The 20,142-nt window shown below is 41.0% G+C and overlaps 1 protein-coding gene across 1 annotated transcript in view; it reads left to right on the top strand.

Annotated features, from left to right (window-relative positions):
* Positions 1 to 20,142, top strand: part of carmil3 (capping protein regulator and myosin 1 linker 3) — an 81,010-nt gene extending 60,868 nt beyond the window's left edge. Inside the window, exons 23-40 of the mRNA XM_083928998.1 lie at positions 96 to 189; positions 2,838 to 2,936; positions 3,033 to 3,152; positions 3,952 to 4,065; positions 4,785 to 4,960; positions 5,065 to 5,152; positions 7,339 to 7,464; positions 8,431 to 8,497; positions 9,078 to 9,265; positions 10,007 to 10,086; positions 12,529 to 12,648; positions 14,113 to 14,281; positions 14,976 to 15,345; positions 16,716 to 16,822; positions 16,925 to 17,138; positions 17,782 to 17,853; positions 18,170 to 18,289; positions 19,928 to 20,142. Coding sequence (XP_083785124.1) covers positions 96 to 189; positions 2,838 to 2,936; positions 3,033 to 3,152; positions 3,952 to 4,065; positions 4,785 to 4,960; positions 5,065 to 5,152; positions 7,339 to 7,464; positions 8,431 to 8,497; positions 9,078 to 9,265; positions 10,007 to 10,086; positions 12,529 to 12,648; positions 14,113 to 14,281; positions 14,976 to 15,345; positions 16,716 to 16,822; positions 16,925 to 17,138; positions 17,782 to 17,853; positions 18,170 to 18,289; positions 19,928 to 19,968 — 2,365 coding nt within the window. The 3' untranslated portion in view covers positions 19,969 to 20,142. The remainder of the gene's footprint in view (positions 1 to 95; positions 190 to 2,837; positions 2,937 to 3,032; positions 3,153 to 3,951; positions 4,066 to 4,784; positions 4,961 to 5,064; positions 5,153 to 7,338; positions 7,465 to 8,430; positions 8,498 to 9,077; positions 9,266 to 10,006; positions 10,087 to 12,528; positions 12,649 to 14,112; positions 14,282 to 14,975; positions 15,346 to 16,715; positions 16,823 to 16,924; positions 17,139 to 17,781; positions 17,854 to 18,169; positions 18,290 to 19,927) is intronic.

Raw genomic sequence — 20,142 nt, forward strand, 5'->3', positions numbered from 1 at the left:
TGTTAACATCACGATCCGTCCAGTGTGTTATAGCAGAGGTAATATTATCTTTTCCTTCTTTCCACTTTCACTTCCTTTCCTCTTCCAATGAATAGCAACTTTACCCTTCAGTACATGCCCCTCCCCCTCGGTGATGTCACTCAGGCATACCGCAGTGCCCCAGAGAAGACGGATCACGCCCTGACCAAGGTGAGACAAGCTTGGTTCTTTCAGTTTGCGATGTCTGAATTTGCTGCATCGTGTTATAAAAATGCAGATGGTTAATAACACCTAGCAGGATCAGGATGTTGATTCATGGCTTTGGTTGACTTTCAAGATAATTTGCTTGTGCATTGGAAGTGATGATTAAATATGGATGCTTTGATAAATTATTATATTGCTGTTGTGGAAACTCTGAACGGGATATGTGCCATAAAAAGAAGTTTGCATGAGAAGACAAATACTTGTCAGATACTTCCTAATGCCCTCTGAATATTTGGGTTGCAATTTCTAACCAGTACAATGCAGAAGAGTTTAGAAATGCCTATAAATAAACTGAACCACTTAATCAATTTATTTAAATTTTTCAATTCATGTCATATTCATATTGCAGGCAATCATTTTATTGTCTTTCGGTTTAAAGGATGTGAAAGATTTACCTTTGAAATAAATGTGACGTATTCCTCGGGGGACCTTTTAAGTGTAGGTATACATCAGACAATGACCACCAATTTATGTAATGCACTTAGAGCTGAAGAAGCATCTTAAGTCATCATTTTGGTCATTTTTCAAGCAAATATGCCAAACATTACCTAGATCAGTCTTCCCAAATGTGAGTATTTGCTGGCTTTCTCTGTCTGATGTCATAATAAATGGAATATCTCTGGGTTTTGGACTGTTGGTCAGACAAAATAAAAAAGAAGATGTAGACTCAGCTTTAGAATATCATTATTGGTATTTTTCACAATTTTCTGACAATGAATCGAGGAAATAATCAGCAGATCAATCGGTTATGAAAAAATAACTGCGCTGCAGCCCTGAACTCACTGCAAGAACCATGTCCAATACCTGCTTGTGTAAAAGGCTTGACAGCTGCAGGTTTTGCATAAAGCGGAACTTTGTGTTGGAAACTCAGGTTAGTCCTTTGTGCTTGGTAAAAACAAGGATGTTAAGACTTTCTCATAGAAAAAGTGTATTCAATCGAAGGTTAATTTATGCTGTCTGAGTTGCCACATTGCATATTATCAAGATTTTCCAGACATTCCTGTGGGTAGCACCAACCTTCTGTTGATTTTTTGAACCGATGCACCTGCAATTCAGATGTCAGCGATTTAACCTTTGTGTGTTCTGTTACTGTAAAACCTGGGAAATGATGGATTTATTTTATACAGCTAACATGATGCTTTTCCTCGCTGCACCACATAGATGTGGTGTGAATATCAATATCCTCCATTCGCATTTTACATTGTTTGATCATGTCTGTTCGTGTAGGTGTTGATGTGTCGTTATCAGAGACATTCTTCTCATATAGCCAATCAAAACATTTACTTTCAAGCTGTAACCTCCTCTCATTTGTACTTATGTTAAATGGTGAATGGACTTGCATTTATGTAGGGCCTTTCTAGTCTTTGGATCACCCAAAGCACTTTACATTACATGCCACTTTCACCCGTTCAGACACACATTTAAAAAAACACTGATGGCACAGGCTGCCGTGCAATGTGCTCATCTGCTCATCAGTATCTAATCTAACCATTCATACACTGATGGCACAGCTGTTGGCCGCAATTTCGGGTACAGTATCTTGCCCAAGGGCACTTTGATATGTGGACTGAAGGAACCAGGGATCGAAGTCACTGATCTTTCAATTGGTGGATGACACGCTCTGCCTTTAGCTATAGCTCTTACGTTTAACCATTGCAAGAAAGAAGAGATGGCTAATCTAAAGATCTGTCATTTTAGATACTGAATAGTGTGGTCACTTTTGTCAATACCACACAGCAAGTCTACTTACATCGCATGTCAAACTCCATCTCCCTGGCAACTGAGCTGTCAGTCATTCACACACACACACACACACACACACACACACACACACACACACACACACACACACACACACAGACACACACACACACACACACACACACACACACATATCTCACCTCAGAGGCTTGGAGGCTAAAGGAGCATTTCTGATACAGCTCCAGAAACATAAATGAACTATATTAACCTTATATATCTGCATCAGTTTTATATATTATTACTGTAGGTTCTTTCTACCGTCAGAAATGAATCCACTGTGGAACTGGGCTAATGGATCATTTTCTGGTGCATATGCAGCGTATGAAGCTTTTGTATTTGGGTTAGTGTCCTTGTTTGTCTGTGAAGCTCCGGGCTCCTTAAGGAACCCTTGGTTCCATCTATTTCTTTTTTTTAACATAAGATGATTAAGCAGTGAATGCATCCACCTGCTGAGTCGAGAAAATAAATCAAAGGCATCCTGTTTATTTCTGGGGATCAGAACTCCCTCTTCAGTCTCCTTATTACCATGCAAATGGACTTGTCTCCTGTCTCCTGCACACTGTGCTTTGTAAACACCTGTCAGCTCCACTCCCCTCTCTTTTTGGTGTGTGTGTGTGTGTGTGTGTGTGTGTGTGTGTGTGTGTGTGTGTGTGTGTGTGTGTGTGTGTGTGTGTGTGTGTGTGTGTGTGTGTGTGTGTGTGTGTGTGTGTGTGTGTGTGTGTGTGTGTGTGTGTGTGTGTGTGTGTGTGTGTGTGTGTGTGTGTGTGTGTGTGTGTGTGTGTGTGTGTGTGTGTGTGTGTGTGTGTGTGTGTGTGTGTGTGTGTGTGTCACAGATACAACGTGCACTGCTTAGGAACAACCAGACTCAGCGGTTCTCTCAGAAACAGGCTCTCAGGCTGCACCAAGGGCTCGTCACCAGCACTGCGGAACAGGTGTGTCTGCATTTGTGCACATGGTGGTGAAAAAGTCAAGACTTTATTTTAGGTTTACATGCACTCATTTATGATTGCCTTTGTGTGTGTGCGTAGGTGATGGAGCGTCTGTGTGTGCGGGTGCAGCAGCAGGTGTGTGTCCTGAAAGGCTGTGAGGAAGGAGAGGAGGTCCAGACGGCCAGACAAATCCTCAAAGAAGCCAGGGACTCAAGAGCTGTGAGTAGATTACCGCTTTTGTCTGTCTGTGTGTGTGTGTGTTATTACAGTTAAATGTCTCTCTCACACAAAGTATGTAAGGTATTAACACTAGAAGGAAGTGTGTTTTACGTTAGTCAGTTTCCTTTTTTTGTTTCCTTACGCATTCCAACCAGTGATGGAGAATAACTAAACTTTACCTTTATTCAATTGCTGTACTTAAAGGTGCTCTAATAAACAGTTTTACATGACTGGGCTTCTTGTGAAAGGCTCAGTATAAACCCTCACATATTTATCTCCTGACTCTGCAGTACCTCTCAGCTCTGTGGAGCTTTACAGCTTTATTTTTGAGGCTCATTGCTTTGGTTTTCCAGCCCACAACGATGTGAGCTCAACGAGCCAGAGAGAGCGATAGAGAGAGCACAGGTGGTCGAGGAACCAAAGGCCACTGTAAACATGTACAGTATGTCTTGAGTTTTGTCTCAAGGTACTCTACTTAAAATACATTAAAAGTGGGCTGGGATTGCCTCCAGATGGCTCTCAACCCAATACGTGAAATAACAATGTTTTATCACGGCCACGTTAGTGCATGTGGCCGTGATAAAACACGGACCATCCATCACAAGAAACAACAGAGAAACACAGATTACAAGACACACAGAGGGAGAATGACTTCATCCTCTGCTCATAATAAGAAAAATCCGACACTATAATGAATACAGTGATATAACATTCCTTTTGATTCTCGATCATTCCCCCACTGATTTTAACCTCTTCTCTTCCCTGTCCTTGTGTGTGTGTGTGTGTGTGTGTGTTTCAGCTGTATCCCTCTCTGTGTGAGTTGGCCCATGTGTTGTCAGTGGACGGCCCTGTCAGACAGCGACTGGACACCCTGGCTGGAGAACTGGCCAAGGCTGCCGACAAAGAGCTGCAGGTTGGTTGGTGGTGGAACAGTGACCTTAATCTCAGACAACAGCCATTCCCCCGATGCATCCGTATTAAAAAAGTAGTGGAGCTCTGGACTAGTTGCATTAAAATTGCCCATTAATAGTGTGTGACTGTGTGTGTGTGTGGTCCAGGTATGCTGACTTCAAAAGAAAAGTGGCATTTAAATTCACAGGGCTGGAGCAGTATAACATTTTTTTAAGTTCCATTCTGTTCAGGCACACAGAGCAGTTATAAAAAAAATAAATAAATAAAAAGCAGCACACCCCGGGGAGGAATCTGGGATTCTTTCTACTGAATTTCGTCTTATTTGAGCATAATTTACATTTCTGTTTGAGCTTTCCAATTTTGCTGTCATGCACAAGACTACATTTTTAATTATTTGCAAAGGTAAACTCAATTAAATTGCAATAATTCAGGTCATGCACAAATGTCCAACTTTGGTGTGAGTTGGTAAAGCTACATGTGGAAGAGGGCGAACAGATTATATGGACTGTTAGCGGGTGGTACATGGATGAGTGGACTGCTGTAATGCACATAAATAAAAGATGACAACAGGTCTGAGAAAAGGAGCTGCATGAAAATCTAAGCAAACATAAAGAAACGCTGTGCATGAATAATGAAATATGTTGGAATGTGTATCTTTTGAAGATGTATAAAACATTTGCATAATGTAGCGATGCATGTCTCGGGATCCTCTGTCTCCAGGTGGTGGTGGACTCGATGGTGTCTCTGTGCCGCGAGCTGTGTCCAATGTCCTGCTCAGCCGCTGAGAGACTCAGCCCGCCTCTGTCGTCCATCTCCGAACAAGTTTCGATCCCTCGCTCAGCCATCCGCAACGCCCTCATGGAGAGAGCGGCCGAGGATATCAACAGAGCCCTGGAGTAAGAAGGAGAGCTGCTCAGACAGTTATTCAAGCCAAGAACTTCAGCAGAGATACTGATTTAATTGTTATTCCCTCCTCTGTTTTCCTTTACTCTCTTTTCAGGGAGGTGAAGTTGTCTGTGGTCTCCTATTTGACCAACTCCATAGTGGATCAGATTCTGCAAGAGCTGTACAATACCCATAAAACCCTGGTACTGGTAATAACCCTTTTCTGCATGACTTCTTTGTAGACATGTAGAACAACATGTTTCCATGTTTAAAGCCGGAATCTGTAACTTCACAGCAAAGATGATTTAGGATCAAGTGTGGGGGTTTTCAGGTTTGTTTGTTTTTTTTTTACCTTGAAATGTGAAACGGGACAACAAATCTATTATTTATGGACATGATGAAATTGAATGATACTGATGTGATTCACATTTCTCATCAAAGATTGCAGGGTGGTACAAAACACACCAATGGCCCCATTTTTAAAATGATTTACCACACTTTACTATAACTGTAGATCAAATAATTATTTATTCACAAAACAGTACATTATTTAACTTTTTAAAATTATTTTTGAAAGGAATAGTTCAACATTTTAGGTTTCGATAATCATGTAACACTGCTTCCACCTGCTGCTCCCTGTGTGCTTCCAATGGCATCTGCTAGATTCCACCGCAAACGACTTTAAATAGCCATTAAGAGCCAAGCAGTCTCTTACGCGGTGTCAATAACTTCTCATGAACTCTGAGCTAACTGTGAAATTAGGCAAAGTTTCTTATTTTACAGCTAACCGCTACACCATAATATGTTTCTGAAAACACTTAATGCAAGAAATACTCAATACAGTAACAGAATCTTGATTCTTATTTGATCAGCGCTGCGCTAGTTTCCCAGTTTGATCAGAATTCACAAGCAGTCATTGACTCTGCGTCAGAGACCGCTCGGCCCTGACTGGCTATTTTAGGTCTGCCGCGATGGAATCTTGCAGATGCACACAGGGAGAAGCAGGTGGAGGTGGAAATACACATTTCTTTTTCTCAAATCATCTGTCTCATGTTGCTGTCAGGATATAGTCACAGTTTTCCCAAATATCAGAGTAAAAAAAAAAACACATTTCAGAGATAGTTACTGACTTCAGCTTTAAGCTTGACATAAATCTGCAGTGTCATTTTGGCTGGAAGGAGCTCAAATCTGTGGAAATTCAAACCAACTCAGTGTTGTTCTCGGTTGGTTTGTTGGTTTGGATTGTTTCCACACTTTGAAAAAAGGGCTATCGCTGTTTCTGAGTAATATCTCGTTGCTGCTCACCAAAAGCAAACGTTTATTTTTATTGCTTCTGTATGAATAATAATCCATGAGCAATTTAGTGCCGCTTCAACAAAACCATTCACTGATTTGTGCAGAGTGTTCGTGTACGACATGATGATTCATTTCATCTTGTGAGTCAATATTTCTCGACAGTAAGATGACTCATGGATTAAATCTGAATACAGTGAATTTTAAAAGCATGTTGTCTGCTGTGGAATACCTCAGATCACACATAAAATGTTTTCTAATAAGTAACTCTGCCTCCAGCTACATTGGAGTAGCGATGAGGAGTCTGCCCAGAAATGCCTCTAGATTATACTCAAATGTCAAAGTCAACACTCGACAAAATGATAACATTTATTTAAAAATTCAGTTTAATGAGTCAAGAATTGCAGAAGTGGAATTTGATGTGAAGTGCAAAAGCTCATTATTGGTCTCTTATGACAGATTTTCTGTATCATGGAGGACTCATTAAAAGTCTTGAATCTCCCATGCTGTTAAAGAGGTTGTGTATCTTTTAATTTTCAGTACCTCTAAGCGAAGTAGGCACTGTATTGGAGCCGCTGGGTGTCATTACCATATCAGGATGCAGGTTATAAGTGTAGAGCAGCTTTTTCAGAAGAATACTGCACTCCAAAACAACATAACAACCACATTTGAGCTGTTAAGGGCATGAGAAGACCCTGCAGGTTCCCTTCTTTCCATAAAATGCAATTGTTTAAAATGAAGCCAGTGGAAAAGGAGATTTAAAAATAGACTCCTGGCAATAACACTGCCGGCCCAGCTCTGCTTTGCATTCCATTCACTGCCTTTACCGTTCCATCTCATTTTCTTTTTTTGTTTTTCTGCAGTGCAAGTGCGTCCTCTATCACGCATCACTCCACACGAAATTGTACTTTATTCATATTCTTCGTGGGATTTTCAAACCGCCGCAAAGTAGCCTTGTCTTTTGTTTGTGAGCTTCTTATGTACGAAGGCGGACACACTTCTCCTCTGAGATTGTGTTGAAGGATATTGTTCCAGGTGTCATCACACCGTATTTCTGTGTATGTGTGTCTGTGCTTTGGTTTGTGTGTTACATCAGCTGCGGCAGGTGTCTCAGGCGAAGCGTTGGGATGATGTTGGGACAGGCAGACGCACAATCAGACAGTCCAGATTAGTCGAGTCTCTGGATTTTCCTGATGAGGACTTTGGCGTGAACTTGGGAATAGTAAGTGTCTGAGGACGTGCTGATAATATGAGTATGTTCGGTGAGTCAGTAGGCTCACTAAAAAATTGCTTTTTAATTACATTATTAGTTTATTTTAACCAAATGAAAGACAACAATTAAGGTGGATTGATTATCAGCTGAAGTCATTTGTCAAGCGAAAGGGAAAAACCTCCACCAGTTTCAGCTGGTTGCTACTTTTCCTCTGTTGCAAATCCTATAAATTGAATACTGCTAAATAATACATTGTGAACTATTGGATTTTGGGCTGTTGAAGGGAGAAAGTAAGCAATCTGAAAATGTCCCCTTGTGCTCCTGGAACTTGAGATGGCCATTTTTCACAGACAGTTTTTAGATTTATAGAATCATTTGATCAAACTAAAGAGCAATAAGTGATCTGTGTGGTCTTATTGTTGCAGGCATTTTAATTTATAGTTATTGTTGTGCGCTGCTATATTTTCATTGTAAAAATAGTCCATGGTCAGAATGAGCACTTTCCTCTGTCCCACAACACTTTGTGTTTGTAATAATAATAATACATTTTATTTATAGCACTTTTCAGAATACAGACACTTTAATACGTATATATTATATATTGCAGTGCAGTTACTGAAGAGGACAAACATGTTGAAAGTAATTTCTTCATCAGCTTTTCATTCGCTCCACCTTGTCCCAAATTTTGCCTCGCTTTTTTCAGGAAGAACAGTCCCGTCTTCCTGTTTTCAGCTATAAAGCAACCAAACTGACTTCCTCTGCATAAAAAGTCAAAGCACTTTATTGCTGGTTGTTAAGGACACTTACGCTAATGGTTTAAAATGTACTGGAGGTGATAATAAACGATTGATGTTGAATTGCAAGACAGAACCCCCTTCATTCTTTTCTGTTTTTTGTGTGTGTTGTTGTCTTGTTTGGGTATAGTGTTGAAAATAAAGCCACTGCTCATGAGACATTTATCTCCTCTGACAAAAGGACACAATGGCTATAAAGAAGCGGAGCTCCAGAACTAGAAGAATTCGTCCCGTCTCCACCAGACTGAGTGAGTTTTTGTGCCTCGACTGGCAGCTAATTGCCCTCAAGTGCTCACATAACACGTATAGTTACATTAATAGCAGTCAGGGTCAATTGACTCTCTATTGTTAATAAAATGAGAAAGTGTTGTGCTTACTTCAGCTGCACACCCCAAAGAAATGGGTGATCAAGTCTGGTTTTAACCTTTTTCACCCACGCTTGTGCTTATTCTAATATTGACAGTGTGCAGCCCGTTTTAAGAAATAACATGGTCTTTTCTGTGACACCGCCCTCAGGCCAGACTTGACATTTTTGCCCCACTAGTGGGGTAAGAAAGGCACAGCTCCCCTCTATTTTCCCTCCATTTTCTGCCTCACGGGGCAGCTACAGTTGCGTGTCTGTGTAAATAAAGGCCATACAAGGTTTATATATTTGTCTTCTCATATTTGAGTTTAGAAAAATGTAACGTAAGAACTCTTTCATAAGGTATTATTTGATTGCAACTTCAGTCTATTTAATTGGAATCAAACCTTAAAACAGATTAATATGCAGTGTGCTGTAGGCCCAAATGTGATATGAAAATGCATTTTTATTTGGTCTCATTGCAGGTCTCGGTGATGAGCCCAGTCCATCTCCCACCCCCTCTGCTCCACCGCACTCTGCCCCTCTCACCCACTCGGCGTCATGGGAGTGTCTGTCCACCCTCCCCACCAACGGCTCACCCTTGCGTCACGTCACCCACGTCAGGCCTCGTCCACCGCGGAGACACAGAGCAGGGCACCCTCCCCAAGAATCTGTAAGTTGCTGTTAAACGCCGCAACCTTTGATCTCATTCGGAGCTTCAGTATGCAGGAATCACCTTTCCCTCAAGCTTTTTGTGACGGAAAACTCTGACGGGTAGTTTCTACACCACAAAGAAATGTTTGAGTATCTCAAACCACCAGATTCTAACACAGCTAGCACTTTTTATGGCTAACTAAAACCTAAGAGTCCTCATTGTTCTAGCGGCCCCACCGTATATGTTTGCTGCAGCATGACATCTGTGTGATTTCACAGAAGAGCTCAGAAGGGTGTAGAGGTGATAGTTTCAGCGTTTTTTTTTAATCTCTTGTCTGCTTTGTCTGAACTTTTATTTATTTATGTTGTTTTCCATGCCAGTGGCACTTCCAAAAATAAGTTCCTTTTAAAGTAAGAAAGCTTTTGCATTGTCTCTGTGACTCAAATGTTTATCATGCACAGTCATTTCCCCGGGTACCGCAGGGCAGCCTCTAACTTAGCGACTTGTTTGTTTTTAGACTTTGTGAAAAGCTTTTTCTAAATCGGTACAAACTCAGTTAGGGCAGCGTGATGAGGAGTTGTTTTACAAACAGACTTCTTGTTGGCAGTTGATTTAGTTCTGACAGCCAGCCATTTGACATGATAATACCTTTTGTCAACCTTTCAACTTTTTGTCAACGTGGCGGATTGATCATTGTTATCCTGTTATTCTATCCATTTCCTGTTGTGTGTGTGTATATATGTATCTGTGTGTGTGTAGCATGGCTCAGAGAACGGAGGAGTCAATATGCTGGAGGATGGACTGCCTGATTTCTACAGCAAGCGAGTTCTACCTGACAGGTATTTTGCCGAATCACTTTTTGCAATCATTAAGTAATGCAATATTAAATACTACAGTGGCCCCCTGAGGACAGCATACACATTAAGGGAACTGCACTCCAAATCGGCCGGATCAGTGAAACCTGATATTTTATTCTGTAGCATCTATTAGGAGCATATCCAACCAAGCATGCAAGAACCTGATGTAATCATGTGAGACATATTATCACACAACTCTGCAGTTTCCCTCAGCTCTACAAAGCATTTCAGCATCTTTCAGCTCATTGATTTGGTTGTACAACCCACAATATTACTGTTCTGGTTCACTCTCAGTGCTCTCATCAGTGTCACTTCCAGCTGCAGCAGGCAGAAGTTTTCAGTGAAAAAATGTCTAAACTCACCCAGCATTTGAAAGTACCCTATGGAGTTTTTGATCACTAGTGGCGCTGTGGAGCGATTTGTCTTTGTGTCCCCATTTCTATCATGCGTGGTCCATTCACATTCTAGCCAATGGTTTCTAACTGTTCCACAGATCAACAGGGCGTGGGTCAATAAACAATGCAACACCAAAGGTTGCAAATGTTATACGAGGAAACCAGGCATACATGTTAGACCTACAAATGCATATAATTGGTTCCGGTGAGTCACAGCAAAGTTAGCAAGTAGCTGATGTGAGCGTACTGTAGTGGAGCATTTAGCAACAAAAGAGCAAGATATTTTCTTCAAGAGTTAGTAGAAACCAAAAACCGAGCTCAAAGGGGAGTGAATATTAGACTTCCAGTTAGCGCTCACAAACAGAACTCCAAACAAATGCCAATGATGCTCAGTATCTGACAGATTGCTTGCTTGCTTGCTAGTAGAAGCTTTAAGTAAATCAAAATCTGTTTTTCACCTTAACAATTCCACTAACTTTCAATTCCTGCGCGCACTTCCAAAAACCTCAAACTAAGAAGGGAACAATAGCAGAGAGCCCGTGGCATCACACTTTGTCTGATTGTTTCCTCGTTTTTATCATAATTATGGGATAGTCTTCTCTATCATATTATCACATAAAGATGTTGTAATTACAAGATGCTAAGCTCTAATCATGAGATGCTGAGTTGGAATGATGAGAAATACAATCTATAATTATAATTAAACAATATACGACATTACGATATAAAACGAGAAAGTCTTACTATGAGGTACATCTGCCATTGACACAAAATGAAATCAACCCTCTGCTCTAAAAATAGCAACATATTGATGTGTGCCTGCACAAGACCTATATCCCTCCTGTATGCTACAGTTCATACTAAATGGATTTAAAACAGCATGCTCCTAAAGCAGTTGGGCACAGATAGAGAGGTTCCATTTGCACTGAATTAAGGCCTCATCTATAGCTCTCCTTTTTCAGTAATCAGAACATATTCCATAATATAAAATAAATCATCTTGTTTACTGTCACAGTCCAGCCGGCTGTTTACTGCTATATTTTCACTGGAACTGCACAGATGTCTCGCAAAACAGTTTCTGGGGTTTCTCTATATTCAAGAGTAAAAACTTTGTCTATCACGCAATGAGAGAAAATTGTCTTAGGTTAGTGGCTCACGAACGCTCATGAAAGACTCACATATAAGAGGTATTATAAGAGACACTACTGACTGTCTGTGTATACACATGTGGCAAAGCAATTACTGTATGTATTGAAGAAACAACTACTTGCTTTCACGCGTGATTTATGAGTCGGAAGTGTTTTTATTCCTCTTTGGCATGAAAAATCATATTTGAACTTGAGTTTTCTTTTAAATATGCAGTTTTCAAGAGCAGCAAAATAATAGTATGAGTTGTAGTTGAGAGCCAACGGCACACTTAAGTCGAGACCAAGTCGAGATCTTCGTCCCGTGGAAACTTCCGCCACAGAGACAGACCAAACACCGTCACAAAGCCCACATTGCTGTGACACAGACCTTGATTAAAATGGGTAACGGGACTCTCTAAGACTTTGGTTTGTGTAATAATCATTTGGTGACTTTGACACACTGAAGCTCAGTCCTTAAGCTAAAAACATTATTTATTTGGGTACATACTTTAGCTTAAAATAATGATATAGATTGTAAGATCATTTTACATGGCTCAGATATTTGCAACTCAAACAGCATTATATCCAAACCACATGCTTGCTTAATGCTCACCAGCAGTGCATGAACAAGATTCACCGAGGCAGCATAAACTTTGCCTTCTGTCAAATAAATTAAACCATCTGTACAGACACACTTAGAATAGTAAAAAAAAGTGTAATTGTTAAATGGTTCATTACGCATAAGTAACACGTAATGGTGTCTGCTGTTAACACGACAAACCAATAATCAACCTCACCAAAATGACCCCTCACTCTGATCCTACTGTATATATCCAATCGTTCTTTTACTCTTGTCTTTACCATAAAGCTCTCATTTCTCCTCCTCTTTCTCTCCCCTCCAGTCAGCTGTCATCCCTCCATCAGGGCCAGTCGCTGAGGAGAAAGAAAAGACGCAGTGTGTTGTCCATTTTCTCCGGCTTCCGCAAGAACCGCAACTCTACCATCTCTTATCAGGACTCGGAGTACGTATCTCTGCACAGGGGCTGAGTCGAAGGAGGGGATGAAAGTTGAAACCTTTTTAAGTGCACAGACCTAGAGAGAATGAGATGGTGGTTAAATTAATCCAGTCCGGGCATTAACGTCCCTTCATAGATTCATAAATATTTCAATGGAAGAAAATATTTCGCTGTCTCCAACTGTTCTCCTTTGGCTTTGCATTTATAGCACGTAAGGGCACCATAGTTAAAAAGTAGACAGCAGCATTGCTTGAGGAGAACGTACAAGGTGGGAAACGCATATATTTAAAAAAAAAAATGATTACACTGATTAATAACTGTGGGGAGAGAAATTCACCCAGTAGGCACTTTTTGTAAACTTCACCTTTAAGACGAGTTAGTTACACAAAATGGAGGAGAAAGAGGCACAGAGAGCTCCGGCTTGTTACAGCTGACAGAGGTTCTTAAATATTCAACTTAAAGGAATTGTGCGAGGCTAAAAAACTGGTGATGCAATCGCTGTGCTGCAGCAACATGAGTTAGACTCTCAAACAGGCCTAGTTTCGCAGCAGCCTACAGCAGTCTGAAAGAGGAGAATAAAAGAACAAAATAGTCTTTTACCTGCAGATTTTCTAAGCAATCAAAGAGAGAGTTCACTGTTGCATTCACTTTGCTGCCCTCTGCACCCATTTCTTTCGTCTTTTTATTTCTTTATACATCAGAACAGTGTGTGGGAAGGGTAACAGCATCTGGGCCAAGGATGTGTTCATTAACATTTTCAGATTGATGATATAAGAAGTGAGAGCTTGTCGTGTAAAGTAAATCTATATTTATTAAGGATAAATCCAGGTTGTTAATGTCCAGTATAGTAATAATATAGCTAGTAAGTCAATTTAACGACAAGTTAGATGACCAAAAAGTTTCTCACATCATCCCGTGCCTCTCAGAGACCTCATCCTCATACCGGCAAAAACATGGTCCATGCAAGTGCACTAATGCAAATGCTGTCTGGCAAAAACATTTTCCTGGTTAAGGTGTGAAGGTAACAAACGTTAGTCCTCAAGGGTGCAATAAAGAGCTAATCAGAGCTTTTCCATAAACAAACACTGGCATCAGCGGAGGAACACGTACTTTCTGCACAGAAGAAAGAAAACAAGAAAACAGACAATGTGATGTGTGTCTGAATGAAGGTGACAAAGTATCATAAGGATACAGACGTGTTGAGCTACAGCTTCATCAAACTAGTCAGCCGTGGTTATTTTGAGCAGAAGTGAACTCAAACAAAAGGAGTCAGTGCTCTCTTGTTGGTTTATGTTGCAGCAGCAACGCTCAGACTGCACTTCACACTCGCTTTGGGTTATGATTATCAGGTGACACGTTCCAGAATGCAACAACACTTGAAATCAATCTTGCGTATCTCAAAGTGCCTGCATTCTCGTATTGTGCGTAACAATAATTCAATCAAAATGTTTTTCTGTGCGTCTGTTCCAGCAGCGCCTCAGAGAACGTCTACTCGATGATTCAGCACCCTAAGGAGGCTGGGAGGCCAGAGAGCACTGTTCCTGGAGCAAACGGGACCATGCCTTCACCCCGGCCCATGCAGGGCGTACCTGTGCATGGGTTGAGGGCTGGCAGCCCCCCCTGCCTCATCCAAAGACAGGTACGGTGTTAGGGACAGTTGCATTAAGTATGATGTGACCACTGTTCAACTAGAAATTCAAACTCTCATGGCAGCAAGAAACTACTGACACTAGTTTCCATGGGTGCTGCGCTCTAGCTAACTGTGACCTTTGACACAAGTTGCATTATTCCACTAGAACAGTGCACCAATCTGGCAAAACAAAAAGTTTAATTCAATTTATTTATTTAAGTAAAACGTGTTTTAATACATATTTTCTGTGTGCTTCCAAACTAACTCAAAAATGGGGAGCATTGTCCTCACTATTTGTTTAGTTTCACATCACAGCAACCTGCATAGATGCATGCTGCGCCCACCACCTGCTATTCACAGTCTTTATCTGTGTGGAGGACTCTATCTGCTATTTTAAATCTCTCTCTCTCACACACACACAAGCACACACACCGAAATCCCTTTAGTTCTCAAAGCAGCCCATGGATCCTCACTGAGCCTTGAGGGGATTTGAGGACATCCCCAGGAAAATGACGGCTAATTTAATTTTGTAGAAAATTTCATTCACTACAATTACAAAATGTAGACTAGTTATAGATTACAACTGTAGACTTCACTCCCACTTCTGTTGTTTCCAGACAGTAAATGATAAGCTACATATATGACTTTTGTGTTTCTTTGAATACTCCTTTCGCTTTAATTTATTTTTTTTACCTTTGTCCAGTCCACAGACCTGGTCAGCATGGTGTACAGCTGCATTGGAGCAGAAATCGAGGACTCAGATGCGAGCAGCAACTGTGACATCAAAGAGACAGACCAAGATACCGACAGATCAACCACAGTCTCAGATGTCCTTGCAGATACTCGGACTAACGGCCACGTGGTGTCCTCCAAACAACAGACGGACAGACAGATGGAGACAGGCAGGCAGGAGAGGATCGTACCCCTGACAGACTCACGGATCGACACAGAGGAGGACAGACATAGTGGCAGTGGAAGCGTGGCCCCCTGCGGACAGAGGCCAGAGCCACCCCCACAGTGCACAAAGCCCAGTCTGGCTGTCATGAGGCAGAGACACCTGCAGGAGAGTTTAGGTACCGCACCGTAGACAGCAAGTCAAGCTTTATTACATTAAAAATGACAGTAAACTTTGCAAAACAAAGTTACAAAGTGCTTCACAACAGCCAAAGTAAAAACAGAATCCAACAAAATAACAACATGATAAAAAGATCATCAACAGGATTAAATGTGATCTTGTTTACATATTTTTAAAACTTTACCTGGTTAGCAGCATCGCAACATAATTATTAAATACTGATGCATTCACGTACATTCACAATGATACATCTTATATAAATGTAGGATTAATGTAGTGACTGTTCTTCTGTTTAATCTTGAATAAATGATCAGTGCCCATTCTGTATCGATGAGAATTGGATACTGTTGATGGCGGTATTTGATATTTAATACAATTTTATTTTAAAATAAAGCAATCCTTTAAATTTCGAGCATCACAGCACTATGATAAACACAAAATCGTCAGATAAACTGTGAAGCTATGGTATATGGTATAATTTCTGTAAAATGAGGGAGACAGCTGGACTGCTCTATGTAATTATACGCTTTTAACAAAATCCATTTGCTGAATTGATGATAATTACCAGCGATAATGTTGCTTTAATGATGAATTGTGAATGTATGTATAGATGTATCACTGTTCTGTTTATACTTGAATATTGGGAGAAAAAAACATATAAACATTTGCAAAAGTAAAATGCTGTAAAAAGCAAAAATTAGATTGTGGTAAAAATTTGTTCAAGCAAGTCACGGTGACTTAATGAAAGATAACGGTGTAAGTGGACTGAGACTTGAGACTTGATGGTCTTCATCCCAAAGGTACGCTGGGACTTCAGAGGGAGGGTCATTGTTAAAGGCTATGGTTTCTTTCAAGTCTAGACTTTGTAATGAGCAGAACCTCCTTTGTTACAAAAATAGCTATAGACCGCACTCAGGACAGAAGGGAATTAAGAGGTTGTACAATAGCTCGAGGCCAGACGCAGTCATGCCATGAAATCAATGTAAAAATCTAAAGGTTGACATTTAAAATGGAGAAAAAGTAAACCTTTATCTTCTCATGAATTAACATCTTAGTACTAAATGTGCACAGCATTAAATTAATAAATAATAGCTGCTGCTTTTTTGTCCTCGTTAACTGGAGATGATCAGTGACGACCCATCAGCATATAAACATATGTATGTGCATATACATATAAACAAGGGGCCAGGATAATATGCATATTTTTTCTCGAGGTTGTAGAAACAAATGTAAAGTAGCCCCGTCCATAATCGTAGATTCTTTGTTGTTTTCCGTTAACTTGTCTGTGTTTTCAGTCTGGACAGTAAATGTGTGCCCCTGCTACAAAGCCCTAAAGGCTGATTGATGACTGTGTTTGTGTTTCATCAGAAGAGGCAGGAAGGCTGCTGGGAGAAGAAGACCAGAGCGAAAGAAAGCACGAAGAGAAGCAGAGAACGCGCGGGCTAGAGGGCCAGCGTCCTCTTCTACTCAATAAGGTACAACCCGTAAAAACAGAAAGAAAACACACATTTTGTGCTAACTTTTCTGCAGCAGACTGATGCGTGACATAACACACCAATGCTGTGTTCCTCCCTCAGCCCAGTCTCGATCACACAAGAGACAAGACTTCTCCGGAAAAGGCCAAGACCCCTCCCAAAAGCTCACCTGTTTGTCCAGGTGAAGAATTGACCAATGACCAGAGGAGCTTTCCTCCTGCTCAGCCAATCATTCTAGAGGAGGGGACCACTGAGAGGGAAAGCCCACCAGCATCTGCCGAGCCTGGGATAGAAGCAGCACATCCTGTCAGCCAAGGTGCTGGAAAGATATTACTTTACAGGAAAGGAGAGTGACAGTAGTCGGAAAATGTTACTTTTGAAAAAGTTTCAGATGCTTTTCTTTTCTGTCTAGTCATGGTAGCTCTAATGCTAATATCTGAGTAGAATAGAGTGGCTGATGTCGGTAAGGCCAGTTGGATGATAACGATAACTGTGCATGATGATTGTATTGTGACTATCAAAACCCAAATTAGTCACTGAGAGGGGAACACAGAGTTCTGTCCGACGCACTTTATCCAAAGAGGAGAGGTGAAGCTGTCACTGCAGTTTGTGGGTGTATTTCTCCTTTCAATGAAAAGTACTTTTTACATACAGTTTAAGGATAAACTTGCAGCAATTGACTATATGATTGTTAGAAGTTTTAGCCGTCAACAGAAATATAAGCACCCTGCCTCTCCTCTCTCTGCATCAAGCAAACAATTTCCCAGTCAGACGCAGATGGCATTCATCAAGCAATCAGTCAGCTCCAGTGACACACACACACACACACACACACACAAACCCTTGACTCCACCCACACATAGACACATAGACCTCCAGACACGCACATTACCTCTTAGTGACAAGCAACACATCCATGCCGCTACAATGATGATGATGACGACTGTTTCTCCATCCAGATGAGGAAGAAGGTCGTAATGGATTTCCAGCAACATCACGTCACACCAGGAAGTCCAACTCACTTGACATAGGTACTGTATGTCTAAAGCTGTGGTTACAGCACCCTTCCTGTTGTGTACACACTATGATTTACACAACATGCATGCTGTGTAGTTCTACACATGGATGTCTGATGTCCCCACAGATTCCATCTTGCTGCTTTTGTACATCATTCATAACAACGCCTCAAGGCCTTTGTTATTTGTGAAGAAATAAAAGTAGCTAGAGTCTCTTATTTGATGTGCTCCCGAAGCCTGTAGAGCTTTCTCGGCTGTGGTACCACATCACTGCAACCCTTTCCAATTCCCACACCCCACTCTGTGTGTGTCTCATGCCATTTCCCCTCAGGCATGGAACGGGACAGCCCCTACGATCTGGAGAGGTCCTCAGATCGCAGATTCCCTGTGAAAAAGCCCTGTTTCCCCCAGTACAGAAACAGATCTCTGGACTGCCCTGCTGGGACCGGGTGTATGTATCTGTTTCACTTCCTGCCAATATGTTTGGTATGACAGCCATGTTGCAGGAAAAAGTCTGCACCCAGAGGTTTTAAGGTGTATTGCAATATCTTTTTGTCTGATAAAGTCCATTTTTAATTTTGTTAAAAGTAGTAAGAAATCTTTATGAAGTCCATTAAAAGCAAAGAAAAAATGGAGGAGTCATACCTAACATATTGAATGCATGCTTGTTTGAGTATTTTATAAATGGCTGACCAAAGAAAAAAGATCATAGAACAATTTAAAGATGCAATTTGGCTGTTTTCCAGAAACGTCTCTTTTCAGATGGCAGCCGGATCTGACACTGCCCGGATAAGTGTGCTATTAAAGAAAGGACCTCACCCTTTAGCAAATAATGACCTTTTAGCACCCCTTGCTTTAATTTGAGCTGATTCCTTCTTGATAGTGTGTTGCATTATTGCGATAATGGGCAGCCCTGTTCAGCTGATTCATCATCAGTTTCTACACTGAGCAGTTTGGTATCAAAGATGAAAACCTCATGGCAGTGGATTTGCAGGGGCTCTAATGACTTGGAAAAACCACTGCCTATTACTACCTCTGTAATGCAGAACTGTATATCAGAACCCTGGCTGCATGGGACTCACTAACCATCACTGTGAGAATGATGAAAAAGTCCCACATGTAACAAGTGACGGCATAAAAACCAGTTATATAGAAAGTGTGAAAGCTAAGTAGTCCTCTGTGCCCTGTCTGCTTATATGTCCGGTAGGCTGATACACATGAGACTGCATCATCTGGAAAATGGCCACATTTGTGTTTCCTGTAAATAATCAAATCTGAATGCTGGAAGTGTAAGGACAATTGATTTTTTTTGTGGCCACTTTGAGGGCACCTGAACAAGCTTAAAAACGGATGGGCAGTATTATCACCTTTTATAAAAGTGATACGGTGAGCTGTTAACACATCCAGCAGACAGAACAACATTAGCATTCATTTGGAGTCGTGTTTCCAGTGTTCCTTCTCCTTTTTAGCATTTAGCAGCTTCATGCCAACTTTGTCTTTCTGCTGTTTGGTACTAAGCAGGTGGCAGGTTTTTGGGAATAGCTGTCTGCTTTGGTTTAAAAGAAGGTTGTCCATAGCAGAGTTGCTGCTAGAAATCCAAAACAGTGTTCCAAAACAGACAAAAAGGCTACGGGTTACCCCTTTCACATCACACATACTAGTAATTTGATCCACTTTTATTAAAATACATTTATTATGGCAGCACACAGACGTTGACAGCAACATTAGCATTCAGTTGGGGTTGTGTTTGTGTTCAAATGATGGATGTGCAACATCACTCTCCCTTTAGCTCTGTTTTGGTCTCCCTCAATTCCTGATTTACCATTTAGATGCTGTCCACTATGCTCACTAGTTAACGTTGTCTGTCATGTCGGGGCTGAGCAGGTAGCGTCCCATGGGGTTTTTGTTACTGCTGATGGAAATACAGTTGAGGAAAGTGGAGTTTTGTGATAAAAATAAAAAAAGTCGGGTTTGTCACTACTATCGTAACCTTTCATACAAAACATAATCACTTGATTGAATGAGAATGAAAAAAGTTGAATGAGTGTAGCTTTAAAGTCACGTATTGACACTGTATCTGCTTCTTTAGGTTATGAAAGTCCCCAGCTTGGTAACAGAGATGCATTATGACATTACCAGAGGAGCAGGAGGACTTTGCTGGGAAGGGAAGACTGGAACGCCGAGGACTGGACAGAGACAAGCTTTTAAAACTGTGGACTCAAATGACAAAAAGCTCCAACCGCAGCTTTTTTTCCCCTCCCTTTTTAAACCGTGTGCACATTTGTTGCTAAAAATGCATGTACT

Source organism: Echiichthys vipera (genome assembly GCF_963691815.1).
Source record: "Echiichthys vipera genome assembly, chromosome: 15".
NCBI lineage: Eukaryota > Metazoa > Chordata > Actinopteri > Perciformes > Trachinidae > Echiichthys > Echiichthys vipera.